The sequence below is a fragment of the Entelurus aequoreus genome, linkage group LG18 (assembly GCF_033978785.1).
Source record: "Entelurus aequoreus isolate RoL-2023_Sb linkage group LG18, RoL_Eaeq_v1.1, whole genome shotgun sequence".
In the NCBI taxonomy this organism is placed as follows: domain Eukaryota; kingdom Metazoa; phylum Chordata; class Actinopteri; order Syngnathiformes; family Syngnathidae; genus Entelurus; species Entelurus aequoreus.
Window position 1 is genome coordinate 29305487 of NC_084748.1, and position 19054 is coordinate 29324540.

The window sequence follows — 19054 nt, forward strand, 5'->3', positions numbered from 1 at the left end:
GTAATGGTGGTTCTTTGGTCAAAATTTTGCATCGGTTATGTTTTACAGACTGTTTTCAGGATGTGCATTTGGTGGGCGGTCTTATTTACGTGGCTCCACTTTGACTGAGTCTTCTCCTGCCCATCATTGTTGTAGTTTTTAGGGCTTCCATAGCAAGTCTACTGACAGATTAAGTTTAAACTATAAATGGTGACAGCGGAGGATGCATGTGCATGCACGAGTCAGTCTGTCCCACAACATAGCGAAAAAGAAGGAGCTTATTGACCACAGGGCGGAATACAATGGCGGACTCGTGCTAAACTCGCTGGGTAGAACTTTACCATGTATGAAGATATTTGCTCAGAAGAAAACATAAAAGGACCGAGCAAATTCCATTTCGTTTAGCGGAAGTATGAAGAAAGGCAAGATTGTACAATAGCTCTGCAATGCCTCCACAGTTAGATTTCAGATTTTCTGGATTTATGCAGATTCCAAATACACATAAGCCGGTATCATCAGGTGAGAAAAGTTGGTTTTGCATAACAGGGCCCCTTTAAGACACAACAACTCTTTTACATCTTCACATACACTATAATCTACATGACCAGCCTTCATCAAATTCCTTGTTTAGGTTTGTCTCCCTCTGGAGCAGACAAAAACAAAGCAAGACAGATTTGGACCGATATACAAAATCAGCAAGTGATCAAATATTTATTTTCATTCTTTGAACTCGGTGGAGAAGTGCTGCCTGTGCTTCTTTAAACAGAGACATCTGCCTAACAGTTTTCCAACAGATGCCTGCAGCTTGAACTTATTATAGTAGCAACAGCAACACGTGTCAACACATCCAAATACTCAATCATCACAACTTCAAGTCTTGCATGTAGAGTCGTTTTAGATGCATTTTCCGTACCGTTTGTCCGCATTAGGGTCACGACTGAAATGGACCTTATCCCAGCTGACTTTGGGGCAAGATGCGGGGTACACCCGAGACTCAGTCACAGTGCACACATCACAGACATAGTTTGGGGATGTGGGAGGAAGCAGGAGTACCCACACTGCAAAAACTGAAATCTAAGTAAGATTAAATATCTCAAATAAGGGTGATATTTGCTTATTTTCTGTCTGTTATAATAATTATTTTCACTAAGCAGATTTTATGTTAGAGTGTTTTACTTGTTTTAAGGGTTTTGGTCCTAAATTATCTCAGTAAGATATTGTTGCTGAGATTTGATGACCTATATTGAGTAAAACATGCTTGAAACTAGAATATCAACTGTTGCAAAGCTGTGTCATCAACACAATAGAAAATACGTACTCATATAGGAGTACAGTTGTTATTAGTGAGAATATACTTATTTTAAGGTATTTTGGGGTTTATTGAGGTTAGCTCATTTTACTTGCTTTGTAAAGTCTTGACAAGCCAAATGTTCTTGTTCTATTGGCAGATAATTTTGCTTAGTTCAAATAAAATACCCCTAATTTATTAATTTTTTTTTTCTTGTTTTTGAACACTGACTTTTTGCAGTGCAGATAAAACTCACGCAAGCAAGGGGAGAACATGCAAACTCTATGGGACAGCCATGCTTAGCACGGCATCACCGCGCTGCAACATAAAGTACGTAGAGTGCATCTGGAAAGTATTCAAAGCGCGTCACTTTTTCCACATATTGTTATCTTACAGCCTTATTTCAAAATACAATTTAAAAAAATAAAAATTCGAAAAATTACGATGCGCAAATGACTTTTTTATTTGCAAATTTATAGAAAATAAAAAATCCCAATACTTTGTTGATGCACCTTTGGCAGCAATTACAGCGTCCAGTTTTATTGAATGCAAGGCCACAAGCTTGGCACTCCTATCCTGGGAAGCGTTGGTTTTCACCCAGGATGTCTCTGTACATTGCTGCATTCATCTTTCCCTCTATCCTGACTAGTCTCCCAGTTCTTGCTGCTGAAAAACATCCCCACAGCATGATGCTGCCACCACCATGCTTCAATGTAGGGATGGCATTGGCATGGTGATGAGCGGTGCCTGGTTTCAATCTTTGTCTCATCAGACCAGATAATAGTGTTTCTCAAGGTCTGAGAGTCTTTCAGGGGTGAAAACCAACGCTTCCCATCTAATCTGATGGAGCCTGAAAAGTTTGAAAGGACAAAGAGCAGGGGTGTCAAACTAATTTCAGATTGGGGGCCACATGGAGAAAAATCTACTCCCAAGTGGGCCGGACTGGTAAAATCACAGCATGATAACTTAAAAATAAAGACAACTTCAGATTGTTTTCTTTGTTTGAAAATAGAACAAGCACATTCTGAAAATGTACAAATCATAATGCTGTTGGGTTTTTTTTACACTTACATGTTGCGGTTTATAGTATTCTATAGTCGTTATTTATACTTTCTGAATACATCATGTGATAATGTTCATCAGTCAACTCATTGGTGTTAATTTTCAATCTATCAAGATAAAAAAATAATATCAAAATCAAATTACAGGATGTTATTTATGTAGTTTGCTCATTTTGCTCGACTGGTGCACTAACATGTGTTTGTTTGTTTTTTTACATATGTAGCATAATCTACAAAGATACAAATAATAGCAATTGCAACATCTAGTGGACACATTTAGAACAGCAGTTTCTTTTATTCAAAAATTTCGGCTCATTTTTATACTTAGCAAACTCATCCCGCGGGCCAGATAAAACTTGTTCGCGGGCCTGACGTTTGACACCCCTGACAAAGAGGAATGAGCGAAACCGCCCAAAGGTGTGCCATGAAATTATGGAAAGGCTGCTGATGGTGTGTTTGACAAAGAATCAGTTGGAAGGAGATGCTGTAGAATTCCACTCTTTAAAGTAAATACTGTACATTATTATTACATTACTTAAACACTACTGTATTTGTAATGCATTATATTGTTTTTATACAATATTTATCATCTAAAATGTTGTTTTTCTTTCTAAAAGGCATGTTATGTGTTAAAATAGTGCTGTTTTGCAGAGGCTAATCCCCAATTAAAAATGAGTTTAATTAATTTAATTGGGAGACGTTGATTTGAGATACAAGTGTTTTGAGTTAAGGATTCTGTCACAAAATCAATTAACCTTGTAAATTGAGGTACTACTGTATAAATCATCATACTGTATACAACTGAGGCCCCGTTTACACTAAGCCAGATAAGGTTATCCAGGGTAAATCCCACCTAACCGTATCCTTCTCCACACACACACACACACACAATTGTCGTTTAAGACCCTCTCCCCCCTTCCGTCCGCCGGCGCAACGCGACCTTGTACGCATGCGCGGAAAATGCGCACGTCATGGTCACCTCCAGTGTTGCTTTGTGTGCAAGTTCTTAAATTTAACTTATCTGAACAATATCAAGTGTTGTGATATTTCAATTAACTGGACTCCAGTGCACTATGGGGGCCTATTGTAGTGAATCACACCTGAACCATCATAAATTAATAAAATCTTTATTAGACACGTAAACAATGTGATAAAGAACATTTTACAACAATCAATCTAGGGATCTAGATATCTGGTCAGAACACTCCTCACTCTTTTGCCTTCACCTTCATTGTCCATTAGTTTTTGGTGACTTTATATACTCTGGACAAGTGGCGTGCGGTGAGGTTAAAGTCTGGTGAGGCACTGCATCATCACAGTTAGATTTACAAACATATGAACCCTAAAGAGTATCTTATTCACCATGTGATTGGCAGCAGTTAACGGGTTATGTTTAAAAGCTCATACCAGAATTCTTTACACAACTGTAGCACACAAAAAAGCACATTTAATAAAACAAAAACATTATTATGGTCTTACCTTTCTTGCTGGACATCCACACAGCCAGCCTTTGCGTGTGTACCACGCCGTTTGAAAAGAACGGGTCTTCTGTCCCGAAGTCAAAAGCAAACCTTTTAGCTCCGGCGTTGGTCTACCTTTAATTATTACCTCCTGCTTCGATTGAAAGTCCAGTTTAGAAAACTGTTTTATTTTACATATGTAATCCTCCATGTTTTTAATAAAAGTCCAGGCGAGAGGAAATAAACAATCGCTGCAGACTTTTTTTTTTTTTTTTTTTCTTCTGCGGCCGAGGAATGATCTCTGGGATCACTACCGCCCTCTACCACCAGGAGGCCGGATTACTGCGAGCCTCAACCAGTACGTCTTTTGCAGCAGATTTATGAATGCTCAGCACAAGAAATACGTTACACACATACAGTTTTTGACAAAATACACTGTACATTATATTATATTATATACCTCAGCTAACTAAACTATGCCATAGTTTAGTTAGCTGATATAATTCATATAGCAATACAGTCTCACTGCACAGCAGCTCAGCAGTTAGCCGAGTCATTGTGCACAATCCATGTTGAGGCACAAATCAGTGACGTGCCTCAACTGGCTGCTGATCACGCATCGTCTCTTCTCAGTTTTTGAACGGCAAATGTGAAAATAAAAATAAAAATAATCTAAAACTGGTGAAGTTAAATGGAAAATAACTTTAGTATAATCACTGGATACATATAGCAATTTAATTAATTTTTTTTTCTTTTTACATTTTTTTTCTTTCCATGATGGCAGGGGAGGCCCTGCCTCCCCTGCCTCTAGTGACTGCATGCCACTGCTCTGGACCTAGACGTTGAGTCTACGACATACATGGCGGACAATAACTGATACAGTCTGCTTTGCCAGTCAAAATGCATTCGATGTTTTCCATAGTCTTCACTCGACGGCCAGGTAATACAAAGTACACGCTACTTTTTTTTATCCGGGAGCTCGCATTCTCGTTGACTCTCCTTCGACAAATGGACAAAGTTTTTCGGTAAGTAGAATCACAGCTGACCTGGACATTCGAAAGTTCTCTTGCCGTCTGAAAAGTGTTGTATCCCAAATAGCTGCAATGGCGTGTTTCCTTCACTTGAGGTATTCATGTGTGATTTCCACAAGCGTCTGTACATGTAGAAGAAGGAGAAACACGGGCATGTCTGGATGACTCGCCTCTATCTTTCCAGTGGTTATCTCCGGTTGTTATGAAGCTGGCTGTGGCGCGTTCGTTCTGGCGTCACTTCCTGTGTGGGGCGTTTGTAAACGATCAAAGAGATTCAAGAAATAGACGGCACACTTAACCGTGTAAAAAATTATCCAAGGAGGGTTACCTTAAACGATGGTTTAGTGTGGCTGACACGGGGCTTGGGCATACTTGCCAACCTTGAGACCTCCGAATTCGGGAGAGGGGGGAGAGGGGAGGGTGGGGGGTTGAGGTGTAGTGGAGAGTGTATATTGTAGCGTCCCGGAAGAGTTAGTGCTGCAAGGGGTTCTGGGTATTTGTTCTGTTGTGTTTATGTTGTGTTACGGTGCGGATGTTCTCCCGAAATGTGTTTGTCATTCTTGTTTGGTGTGGGTTCACAGTGTGGCGTATATTTGTAACAGTGTTAAAGTTGTTTATACGGTCTACCTCAGTGTGACCTGTATGTCTGTTGATCAAGTATGCCTTACATTCAATTGTGTGTGTGGAAAGCTGTAGATGTTACGTGACTGGGCCGGCACGCTGTTTGTGTGGAGGAAAAGCGGACGTGACGACAGGCTGTCCTCCTCACTCAGGTCCGCATGCTGTCCTGTTATGGGGTGAAGGTTTCAGGTGAGAGAGGACGCTAAAGGCAGTGCCCTTAAGGCACGCCCCCAATATTGTTGTTCGGGTGGAATTCGGGAGAAATTCGGGAGAATGGTTGACCCGGGAGATTTTCGGGAGGGGCACTGAAATTCGGGAGTCTCCCGGGAAAATCGGGAGGGTTGGCAAGTATGGGCTTAGGCTAAATAATTATCCGTTTATCCGGCTTAGTGTAGACATAGCCTAAAATAAAACCAACTTCAACACTTGACATCTGCAATGGTTGGCTGTAGTGGAACTGGAAAGTACCACAACACCACCAAAGAAATATAACTACTGAAATATGTCTCCAAAAGAAAGTACACCCAATTATTGCAACTTGATGCAATGCAAGATCTTGATTATAAAGAAAGGTTGATCAGCTTTAAATACAATATTTATAGATATATGAATACAACAACAGTATATGGGTATATTTTGATTAGATATTATATCAGGAAGTCCTGCAGTGACTCCAAAAATATTGCACTTTTTAATTAAGAATAGATGCTGCATGTCACTGATTCCAACTTAGAATGACAGCGCCCTCTAGCGTCATAACAACGTCCTTTAACAGAGCCCTTTTCCTATTGGCCGGCGTCGTTCACGTGATCAAAACACAAACATGGCGGCCTCTGCTGCGGTTCGCTCCAGCATGGGGCTGACTTTGAGACTTTCAGGAGTTCGACCAGACTATATTACACGTCCTCTGTCCAGGCTAAAGACCCACATGGCTTATTTGCAAAGGAAATACTCGGCGGGCAGTTTCCGAACCGCCAATCGATACTTACAGACGAGTATATGTGAGTGAATCGGCTTGCCAGTTTCAACCAGTTTTTAATTGTTTCGCGCCGCTTGCTTTATTACGTCTGCGTATGTGAGCTACTTGTTGCTTTAACGTCTTACTCGACACTTTTAAGCGCTAAAACCGCCGCTACAAAATGTACGCAATGACAATTGTGTAACTTCACTCACATGGCATTGTGTAACATCGAGTTAAAAGTCATTTGTTGTCATGACGTCTGCACCTCCCAGAGAAAGATTACTTAATGGCCGTGTCCTCTTTTCTTTGCCAAGGTTTGTACCACAACGAGGAGACCAGCGCCGATGAAGACATCTCAGAAGATGTGTAAGTCTGCATTTATTTATTTTTTATTGTGAAAGGAGACGGAAGTTGTGTTGGGTTAAAGATTGACACCGGAAGTGTTGATGTCATGCTTAGTTTTGACAGTAAAAATCAACATTGCTCAGCTATTGTTTGTCGAACTTAATTAACACCTGTGCTAATTTTTTCTTTGTGCATAAACTTATGTTAAATGACCGTGTAGTCAAATTTGTACAGTTCTGGAAATGATTTGAAATAATGCATTGGCACCTCTGTTTTTGTTGTTAAACCTTTCCAAAAAGTTGAGGTTTGTCTTTGGTACACTAATGTGTATATTATAGGCCAGTGGTTTTCAACCTTTTTTGAGCCAAGGCACAATTTTTCATGGAAAAAATCCAGAGGCACACCACCAGCAGAAAACATTAAAAAATGAAAGTCAGCAGCCGATATTGACAGTAAAAAGTCGTTCTCGCAATTGTTGGATATGAATTCAAACCATAAACAACCATCCATCTATCCATCATCTTCCGCTTATCCGAGGTTGGGTCGCGGGGGCAGCAGCCTAAGCAGGGAAGCCCAGACTTCCCTCTCCCCAGCCACTTCGTCCAGCCCCTCCCGGGGGATCCCGAGGCGTTCCCAGGCCAGCCGGGAGAGATAGTCTTCCCAACGTGTCCTGGGTCTTCCCCGTCAGACGTGCCCGAAACACCTCCCTAGGGAGGTGTTCAGGTGGCATCCTGACCAGATGCCCGAACCACCTCTTCTGGCTCCTCTCGATGTGGAGGAGCAGCGGCTTTACTTTGAGCTCCTCCCGGATGACAGAGCTTCTCACCCTATCTCTAAAAGAGAGCCCCGCCACCTAGCGGAAGAAACTAATTTCGGCAGCTTGTACCTGTGATCTTGTCCTTTCGGTCATAAACAAGCATGCATCACAATAGCTCTTGTCTCAAAGTGGGTCTATTGTCACGACCTGTCACATCATACCATGACTTATTTTGAGTTTTTTGCTGTTTTCCTGTGTGTAGTGTTTTAGTTCTTGTCTTGTGCTCCTATTTTAGTGGCCTTTTCCTGTTTTGTTGGTATTTTCCTGTAGCAGTTTCATGTCTTCCTTTAAGCGCTATTCCCCGCACCTGCTTTGTTTTAGCAATCAAGAATACTTAAGTTGATTGTCATGTCATGTTCCATAGTACTTTGTGGACGCCGTCTCTGCTCCACACGCTCCAAGTCTTTGCTGTCATCCAGCATTCTGTTTTTGTTTACTTTGCAGCCAGTTCATGTTTAGTTTCGTTTTGCATAGCCTTCCCTATGCCTCAATGCCTTTTCTTAGCGGCACTCGCCTTTTGTTTATTTTTGGTTTAAGTATTAGATACCTTTTTACCTGCACGCTGCCTCCCGCTGTTGTCTGCATATTGGCATCACGACAAACTATCCTCATCGTTCCGGGCATCTACAAAGCAATTAGCTACCTGCTGCCACCTCCTGATATGGAAAAGTATTACACGGTTACTCTGCCGAGCTCAAGACAGTACAGACACTCAACAACGGCACACTATTTACGGATTATAACTACTGGTTTGCAATATTTTTAACCCAAATAGGTGAAACTACATAATCTCCCACGGCACACCAGACTGTATTTCACGGCACACTAGTGCCGCGGCACAGTGGTTGAAAAACACTATTGTAGGCCATTGGTTCTTTGTTTTATTTTTGCAAAAAATATATATCAATTTATATTGCTCTTTTTTATCTTTGGTATGAACATAATTATGTAAAGTCCAAGTTATTGTTTTTTGTTTTTGCTATTTTTGTATTACAAAATGTTATTATTAAAGGCCTACTGAAATGAATTTTTTAAATTTAAACGGGAATAGCAGATCAATTCTATGTGTCATTCTTGATCATTTCGCGATATTGCCATATTTTTGCTGAAATGATTTAGTAGAGAAAATCGACGATAAAGTTCGCAACTTTTGCTCGCTGATAAAAAAACCTTGCCCCTACCAGAAGTAGCGTGACGTCACAAGCGTTAGTGCTGCTCACAATTCCCCGTTGTTTACAATGGAGCGAGAGATATTAGGAGCGAGAAAGTGACGATTACCCCATTAATTTGAGCGAGGATGAAAGATTCGTGGATGAGGAACGTTAGAGTGACAGACTAGAATGCAGTTCAAGAGATATCTTTTTTTGCTCTGACCGTAACTTAGGTACAAGCTGGCTCATTGGAATCCACACTCTCTCCTTTTTCTATTGTGGATCACGGATTTGTATTTTAAACCACCTCGGATACTATATCCTCTTGAAAATGAGAGTCGAGAAGGCGAAATGGACATTAACAGTGACATTTATCTCCACGACAATACATCGACGAAGCTCTTAGCATGAGCTAACGTGATAGCATCTGTCTCAAATGCAGATAGAAACAAAATAAATAAATCCCTGACTGGAAGGATAGACAGAAGATCAACAATACTACTATCAGGAGACACCAAACCAAACACTGGACATGTAAATACACGGTTAATGTGTATTCGACGCCTGTCGAAGCCTAGCAATGCTGTTGCTAACGACGCTAACTTAACAACGGGACCTCGTCAGAGCTATGATAAAAACATTAGCGCTCCACCTACGCCAGCCAGCCCTCCTCCGCTCATCAACACCCGTGCTCACCTGCGTTCCAGCGATCGACGATGCGGTCGGCGGCCCGGAGAGGTAGGAAGTCAAAGTGAGTTCGCAGCTAGCGCGTCTTCTATCCAACAAAGTCCTCCTTGTTGTGTTGCTACAGCCAGCCGCATACACCGATCCCACCTACAACGTTCTTCTTTGCAGCCTCCATTGTTCATTAAACAAATTGCAAAAGATTCACCAACACAGATGTCCAGAATACTGTGGAATTTTGTCGAAGAAAACAGAGCTGTTTGTATTGTGTCCAAAAGGGTCCAAACACTTCCGTGGACCTCGCGACATCACACGCATATGTCATCCTCCAAAGTTAAAGTTATAGTTAAAGGCGTTTTGAACCGGAAGTTCCCCGGGAAATTTAAAATTGCACTTTATAAGTTAACCCGGCCGTATTGGCATGTGTTGCAATGTTAAGATTTCATCATTGATATATAAACTATCAGACTGCGTGGTCGGTAGTAGTGGGTTTCAGTAGGCCTTTAAAGTAAAGTATCAATGATAGTCACACACACACTAGGTGTGGTGAAATTTGTCCTCTGCATTTGACCCATCCCCTTGTTCACCCCCTGGGAGGTGAGGGGAGCAGTGGGCAGCAGCGGTGCCGCGTCCGGGAATAATTTTTGGTGATTTAACCCCCAATTCCAATCCTTGATGCTGAGTGCCAAGCAGGGAGGTAATGGGTCCCATTTTTATAATCTTTGGTATGACTCGGCCGGGGTTTGAACTCACAACCTACCGATCTCAGGGCAGACACTCTAACCACTGATCATGTTTACTGCATTATAATCTTTTGTTTTTATGATTGTGTGATGTTTTTTTGCCTGGACCCCAGGAAGAATAGTCTCCACTGCGGTGTAGGACTAATGGGGGATCCTTAATAGAATAAAATAAAAAAAGGTTCCCAGGCAGATGTTTCCCATGATATTGAATTTGTTCAAGACACCCAGAAATATAAACAAAACATATTTTGTAGAGAATAATTAGTTTTATGTGCATAAGACTTAAATGCAAAATACATATGAATGAAATGGATAAATTATCATTTCATAATTTCGTTTAAGACACTCGTTAGCGAAGACAGCGAGTAGCGTAGAAAGTACAGATGCCTTTCTAGTGTACTACACATTATTTCTTTAATTCAAATATGTTTTTTCACCTTTTATAAGTGCTGGCATTTGCATCTTTCTTTGGCCGTATGAAGGGTTATTTTGCAGCTGTACTCCAAAAAAGTACAGACAGAGTCACCAACATATGGAATATTTTTGCTTGGGCCCCCATATTCTGTGGAAGGATACACGAGGAAATAGACTAGTTTTTTTTGCCTAATGTTTTGACTGAACGATAACGGAGGCAAACTTCTGGCGAAAATCATAGTTGAAAAACCAAAGCAAAAAGTGGGTGTACGAAAACCAAGGTGCCACTGTACAGGCTTTTTGTTCATGTGGATTTTTAGTATTGAAGCAAAATAATTTGAATATCAATCTGTGTGTGTGTAATCCGCATACTTGCCAACCTTCCCGAGTTTCCAGAGAGACTCCCAAATTTCAGTGCCCCTCCCGAAAATCTCCCGGGGCAACCATTCTCCCGAAGTTCTCCCGAATTCCACCCGGACAACAATATTGGGGGCATGCCTTAAAGGCACTGCCTTTAGCTTTCTCTACAACCTGTCGTCACGTCCACTTTTTCTTCTATACAAACAGCGTGCCGGCCCAGTCACATAATATTTGCAGCTTTTACACATACACAAGGGAATGCAATGCATACTTGATCAACAGCCATACAGGTCACACTGAGGGTGACCGTATAAACAACTTTAACACTGTTACAAATATGCGCCACACTGTGAACCCACACCAAACAAGAATGACAAACACATTTCGGGAGAACATCCGCACCGTAACACAACATAAACACAACAGAACAAATACCCAGAACCCCTTGCAGCACTGACTCTTCCGGGACACTACAATATACACCCCCGCTACCACCAAACCCCGCCCACCTCAATTTCTGATTGTGTGCCATGTGGTTCCAGACCACAGCAAATGTTACCATGTTGTTCCAGACCACAGCAAAGGTTACCATGTTGTTCCAGACCACAGCAAAACATTACACAGCTTGCAATGATTGTAATAAATCCATTAGAAGAAGACAGAATGTCCTTTCCTTTAACTTGGGCACACACATCTATACCTTTGGCAGTTCTAAGCCAGTAATTTCCAGGAGTTATCTCACCCGCTGAGACACTAACTTAATGTGTTGTCTTCATTATAACACTTACATAAGGCTTTTAAATTTTTTGCGGCTCCAGACAGATTAGTTTTTTTTTATTTTTGGTCCAATATGGCTCTTTCAACATGTTGGGTTGCCGACCCCTGGTCTTTACTCACCACTGGTCAGCGCCTAGCAACCAGGCTGACGTTAGCTTCGATTGGAATGGTGAGCGATAGTGATAGTCGATGCCAGACTGATACTTTTTGCTTAAAATGTCATGATCATTGAATAATGTATTACTACTGCAGTGCAAAATAACATAAAAACAGCAATTTAACCAAAATCTTAATATAAATGCTGTGTAAAGATTCCTTATAACAAAGTTTATGGTTTGTGAGGACGACGTGAAGACTAATGTAGACCACATTACATATACACTGTATGCATATAAAGTTCTTAAATCTGGTCTAGATTATCCTACAGAAATGCACAATTTGTGATTTGTGAAACATTAGTGTTTATCTGTTAAATTGATGGCATTTTTTTAAAATACAACTGGCTTGCTTTGGTATGTGTTTTCAGCGTTGAATAACTGAAATGTGTAACATTAAACTAATAGCAACAGTCACTGCATTAAAAGAGACACGTGACAGGTTATTATGGATAGAAATATACTCTATATTCAATATATAGAATAGAAATATTGTCTTGTCAACAAATTAAAACTATGTTATTATTGTCTATTTGTATTGTTATTTTTGCACTACATTAATAAAAAAAATATTCAGTGATCATAACATTTCAAGTAAAACGTATCAGTCTGTTATCAACTATCACCATTGGAATCAGAAGCTAACTTAAGCTTAGTGAGCATCACCGGGTGCTAAGCGCCTACTAGTAATGAGTTAAGAATTTTACATTAATATTATCGAAAAATCATGATCAATAACGGAACTTTGATAAACTCGCGGACTGACTGGTGCAAGCTTGCAATTTTAAATGCTAACATGAAAACAAGCAACATTAATGTATTTCCTCATTAAGAAACAACATACACCAATCTAAACTTATATAAACACATTACTGTCCGAGCAACTAAGATATTTAATTGTGTACATTGAACCTACAAGCTGTTCTCATTTACAACAGAGTGGTCGATCTTCAGTCAGTGAAATACGAGATGGAGGACATGTTTTTCCGGTGCCTTCAAGGACCGCTATACTGAGTAGGACGCCCGCCAGACATAATCAATCATAATAATAGATTAAGTATTTGTTATGCACTTTATTCAAATAAATCTGAAAGTGTTACAGTACAAACCAGAATTTAGAACAACAAAAGCTTAGCCATTAAAACCGATCAAATACTAATATTAAAACACTATCAGTGAAGCATAGGAAATAGTGGGTTTTCTGACATTGTGTATATTTAATTTAGCTAAAAAAATAAAAACGCACAGATGGTTTTACACACACACAGATCTAAACACAGACACACAAATGAGAACACGGACACGCAGATCTGATTACAAACAAACAGAATGAGTTACGCAATAACAAATTTGTTTTGCTACGATAATACTTCCACAGGCCTTCCCCTAAAAGAGGAGCAGCGGTATGAAATGAAATAACACTTTTCTCAAACTTTTTTTGTGAATGTTTTTACTGCCTTCCAGGGTAAATGTGGTGTACATAGACCGGTCGGGCCAGAGGATCCCAGTTAAAGCCAAAGTGGGAGACAATGTTATGTACTTGGCTCAAAAGTTTGGAATTGAGCTAGAAGGTAGGTGTCTATAATCTATTCATGCAGAGGCGGACTGTTGTTTATGTATCTATTTTTTTGCTCTGTCTTGCCTTTATATACGATACCGCTACCGTTGTAGCCCAGGGACATGCAGCTGCAGACACACTTGACAACCAAAAATAGCTTATAAAACACCAGATAATAAACGAGAGGGCGTTTAACGTAACATTTTACGACAGACTTATTCCTACTTAAATCGTGTCAAAATAAATTCAGGTTTAAGTTAAATAGTTGGGTGTCGCGATCCAATATCAGCCAAAAAACAAGTATCGGATTAAATTGGCTTGCACTTAATATCTCCGATACAAGCACAATGATTACATAAGATTGGTCTTTTCTTGTATTTTAGTCATTCGTAAAAGGTAAACATGGTAGTCTATAGGGTAACAGGAACAAGGGGCTACAAAACATCTCGAGCACACAATAGCACCCAAGCTAGATATACGTAATTACTGGCCATAATTGAACAACATCGTAGTATAAAACACCACATTTGTCAATATAAAGAAGTATCAAATAATAATAGTTGCATATTACAGATACAAAGTCTCCAATGCAAGACCGTTTTGGAAAGAATGCAGTAACAAACGTGTCCGCATCAATTTACTTTGGCATGAGCTTAATCTGATCATCAAATCACTTTATTTATATAGCACTTCACACACAGGCAAGTGGCAAACAAAGTGCTTTACACACAAAAAAGAAAGAAGAGATACATACAAATGCGCGCACGCACACACGGCACTATTGACAGTAACAAAACAAAACATGGCATGGCACAGAGGATTAAGGAAAACAACAATTTTGAGGCGTCCACACTAGAATAACCCAAATTAAAGCCATCTAAAATAGTATGAAACATGAGTTTCCAATAATTTCTACAACTCTTATTTTTTTGTGATAGAGTGATTGGAGCACATACTTGTTTGTCATGAAAACATTCATGAAGTTTGGTTCTTATATGAATTTATTATGGGTCTACTGAAAATGTGACCAAATCTGCTGGGTCAAAAGTATACATACAGCAATGTTAATATTTGGTTACATGTCCCTTGGCAAGTTTCACTGCAATAAGGCGCTTTTGGTAGCCAGCCACAAGCTTCTCGTTGAATTTTTGACCACTCCTCTTGACACAATTGGTGCAGTTCAGCTAAATTTGTTGGTTTCCTGACATGGAATTTTTTCTTCAGCATTGTCCACACGTTTCAGTCAGGACTTTGGGAGGGCCATTCTAAAACCTTAATTCTAGCCTGATTTAGCCATTTCTTTACCACTTTTTACGTGTGTTTGGGGTCATTGTCCTGTTGGAACACCAAACTGCGCCCAAAACCCAACCTCCGAGCTGATGATTTTAGGTTGTCCTGAAGAATTTGGAGGTAATCCTCCTTTTTCATTGTCCCATTTAAAGCACCAGTTTCATTGGCAGCAAAACATGCCCAGAGCATAATACTACCACCACCATGCTTGACAGTAGGGATGGTGTTCCTGGGATTAAAGGCCTCACCATTTCTCCTCCAAACATATTACTGGGTATTGTGGCCAAACAGCTCAATTTTTGTTTCATCTGATATCACGTGGACAAAGATAAGACCTTCTGGAGGAAAGTATACATACAGCAATGTTAATATTTGGTTACATGTCCCATGGCAAGTTTCATTGCAATAAGGCGCTTTTGGTAGCCATCCACAAGCTTCTGGAAGCTTCTGGTTGAATTTTTGACCACTCCTCCTGACAAAATTAATGCGGTTCAGCTAAATTTGTTGGTTTTCTGACATGGACTTGTTTCTTCGGCATTGTCCAAACGTTTAAGTCAGGGCTTTAGGTAGGCCGTTCTAAAACCTTAATTCTAGCCTGATTCTGACATCACATGGACAAAGATAAGACCTTCTGGAGGAAATTTCTGTGGTCAGATGAAACAAAAATTGAGCTGTTTGGCCACAATACCCAGCAATATGTTTGGAGGAGAAAAGGTGAGGCCTTTAATCCCAGGAACACCACCCTACCGTCAAGCATGGTGGTGGTAGTATTATGCTCTGGGCCTGTTTTGCTGCCAATGGAACTGGTGCTTTACAGAGAGTAAATGAGACAATGAAAAAGGAGGATTACCTCCAAATTCTTCAGGACAACCTAAAATCATCAGCCCAGAGGTTGGGTCTTGGGCGCAGTTGGGTGTTCCAGCAGGACAATGACCCCAAACACATGTCTAAAGGGGTAAAGGAATGGCTAAATCAGGCTAGAATTAAGGTTTTAGAGTGGCCTTCCCAAAGTCCTGACTTAAACCCCATTGAGAACATGCAGACAATGCTGAAGAAACAAGTCCATGTCAGAAAACCAACAAATTTAGCTGAACTGCACCAATTTTGGCAAGAGGAGTGGTCAAAAATTCTACCAGAAGCTTGCCAGAAGCTTGTGGATGGCTACCAAAAGCGCCTTATTGCAGTGAAACTTGCCAAGGGACATGTAACCAAATATTAACATTGCTGTATGTATACTTTTGACCCAGCAGATTTGCTCACATTTTCAGTAGACCCATAATAAATTCATAAATGAACCAAACTTCATGAAAGTTTTTTGTGACCAACAAGTATGGGCTCCAATCACTCCATCACAAAAAAATTGGAGTTGTACAAATTATTGGAAACTAAAGACAGCCATGACATTATGTCCTTCACAAGTGTATGTAAACTTTTGACCACGACTGTGCATGTAAGTTTTAATTGTTTTTATTTTTGATAAATTTGCTCAAAAAAATGTAAAAACGTTTTACATTTATTATGGTTATTGTGTGCAGAATGTTCAGGACATATATTCCATTTTGTAACAAGGTAGAAGCCTTTTCTATTCCACACTACAAAATAATAACATTACATGTGAACATGCAAACTCTCCTGTTCGTGAGGCAGACATGCAATCCGCTATGTGGACGCTGTACACTTAATTGAAGCTAACTGTTGCTTGTGCTGTATGCTTTGTCCTCAGGTGCATGTGAGGCATCCCTGGCCTGTTCGACATGCCATGTGTATGTAAACACTGACCATTTGGACACACTACCCGAACCCCTCGAGAGGTAGATGTGCCTTTTGATTGAATTTTTATGTGTCATAAAGTGAACAGAAGCTCTACTATGTGTCATTGTTGTTTTAGGGAGGATGACATGCTGGACATGGCGCCCATGCTCCAGGAGAACTCCCGGCTGGGATGTCAGATCATTCTCACTACGGAGCAGGAGGGCATGGAGATAACTTTACCCAAAGTCACTAGGAACTTCTACGTGGACGGCCATGTCCCCAAACCTCACTGAGAGGACGCTGTACAGGCGGGATGGCTACGAACGAGACGCCGTGCACAAGGGAGAAAAAGCAGGGCTTGTGGGAAGTCCGTGGTAACTCGCCCTGAAGAAATTGACTGACACATTAACAGAGGTGGGGCAGTAAGACTCTCCCAGAACGGAACCAAACCATTGGTGATGTCTAAAACCTGCGTATTTATTTATGTGGAAACTATTCAGGCAAATACAGTGGCACAAAGTGTTCTTTGCTAAACAATAAAAAAAAAACACTTAAACAGTCAAGGTTTGAGACATTTTAGACAAAGTACATTTTGTTTACAAGGGAGTACGAGGACCACACTGAACAGGGAAATAAAATATTAAAAAACAGGGGGAAAAAAGTGGTAAAGTTATAAGAGAATGAAGCAATATTGGAGAGATTCAAGCCAAAATATAGTAGAGCCCAAATCTTTGCGCATGTTATGTTCCAAGACCCCAAATATGAATTATCAACGCACCCACAAAAAGTCATAAAAATATATCTTATACTTCTAAACCATGGCTATCCAACTGGCGCAGTTCAATTACAAACTTAGGAGACAAACATTTTTGCAGCAAATTTCTAAAAACACTCGAGTACTCATGTCACATTGAGGAACTTAGACCACGGTAACCACAGTGTTACTTACATTGACATTTTAACCTTGACATAACTGAGGTGTTCCTCAAGGCACCCCTTTAGGTCCTCTCCAATTTGGCATTTTTTCCGTAACTAAGGTGTTGCTATAGCTCGTTTACGTCAAATGCAGTCAGTAGTCATTTATTAACCTTCTTCAGTTATACTTGTGGTGTTCCTCAAGGTTCCACTTTAGGTCCTCTCTTTTTCATCATTTGGGCTATTCAGCTGGTGGCACACGAGTTCAATTAAAAAAAACTTGTGGGAGACTCACATTTTTGCAGCAGATTCTTAAAAACACTGGAGTGCTGTCATAGCGATGATCTTTGACTAGCTTTTTTGCAGAAGGTCCTTACAAACAGCAAAGCGCTCCTGTAACTCACAAAACAAATACGCCAAAATCAGATGTCCACTGGTTCTCCGGAAAATACAAAATAGGACTAATTATTAGTCCTATTTTGTATATTCCGGAGAATATACAAAGTCCTCAGCTTTCTGGAAATGTGGCCCCCATAACATTTCATCAGATTACCAGGGAAATTCACTATCCTGGTTTTAAACTCTAAAATATGCCTCTCACAAGTATTCAACACATTTTGAATTCAGTTTTACACATTAAGAAACAGTTACATGTATTGTAGTGTACTGTACTGATCTATCTACCGTATTATGAGACAAAGTTATTTAAATTTCAGAGAGATAATTTTAAAATGTTTAGACATTTAGATTTTGATGAAAGTGATGGATCTTTACAACTTTACAAAGTGTATTATGTACTTGATTCATCATGATGTTATTTTCTCATACACATAAAACAATGTCCAAAAAGTTAAGATCACTTGTTATAATCATGAAATTATTTTTAAGTATCAAAACTGTTTTGCTTCTCAAACTTATACTACCGGTAGTTTTGCGATAATATGGCCATATAGTCTTGGAAAATTACCACTTTTTTCTTTATTATTACACAATTTTTGGGGGGGACAATGACACATATTTTTTGTAATATTACAACTTCATTCTAATTGTAATTCTATCACTTTTCAAAATTTTCAGCGTGACCCTGTAATAATCCTTTGTGTGCCGGGTGGAACATTCCAGGTTACAGCTGACAAACGCACAACTACCGCCACAGCTAGCTCTTTGTCATTTCACTTTGATTACCTTTATCATGGCTATTTACGCACACATATTATGTAATATTATGCCATATTGTGTATTTGAAGGGTTTGTGGCTGGATCTTTAATGGAGTCCAACTTCCGACTCGCTATGAACATTTCAAAACTTCCTACTACTGAAGGTTTAACATCAAAGCAGTTTTCTGGATTCGCCGCTAATGAAGGTTTTGTTATTATAATCTGGTTCCAACCAGCTTTATGTTAGCATTGCTGCATCGAACCCATCGATTTGTTAATTCTACTGTACTTGTTCAACTTGTGCACACCTGTAAGTCACTTATATATGTCATATTGTGTCCTTAAAATCATAAGTATTTAAAATTGTGCAGTAAAGTACATTTTAAAGCTGATTTCAGTCCACTTTTTTGCATACGGCATACACTATGAACCTTTGATTTTGCCAAACAGAGCTACATTGTCCTTATTAGTAGTATAGCACAAACAAAGTCAAGTGGTTGATGCAAAAACATGCTTAGTGCAGGGGAAATTTGG

General features: G+C 39.9%; 1 protein-coding gene across 1 annotated transcript; it reads left to right on the plus strand.

The window, feature by feature from the left end:
* The first annotated feature begins 6245 nt into the window (after positions 1–6245).
* On the plus strand, positions 6246–18912 carry fdx2 (ferredoxin 2). The gene is made up of 5 exons (XM_062026888.1): positions 6246–6441; positions 6716–6767; positions 13312–13418; positions 16419–16506; positions 16584–18912. The coding sequence occupies exons 1-5, from the start codon at positions 6264–6266 to the stop codon at positions 16738–16740; spliced, it is 582 nt and encodes a 193-aa protein (XP_061882872.1). The 5' UTR covers positions 6246–6263; the 3' UTR covers positions 16741–18912.
* Positions 18913–19054: the final 142 nt, after the last annotated feature.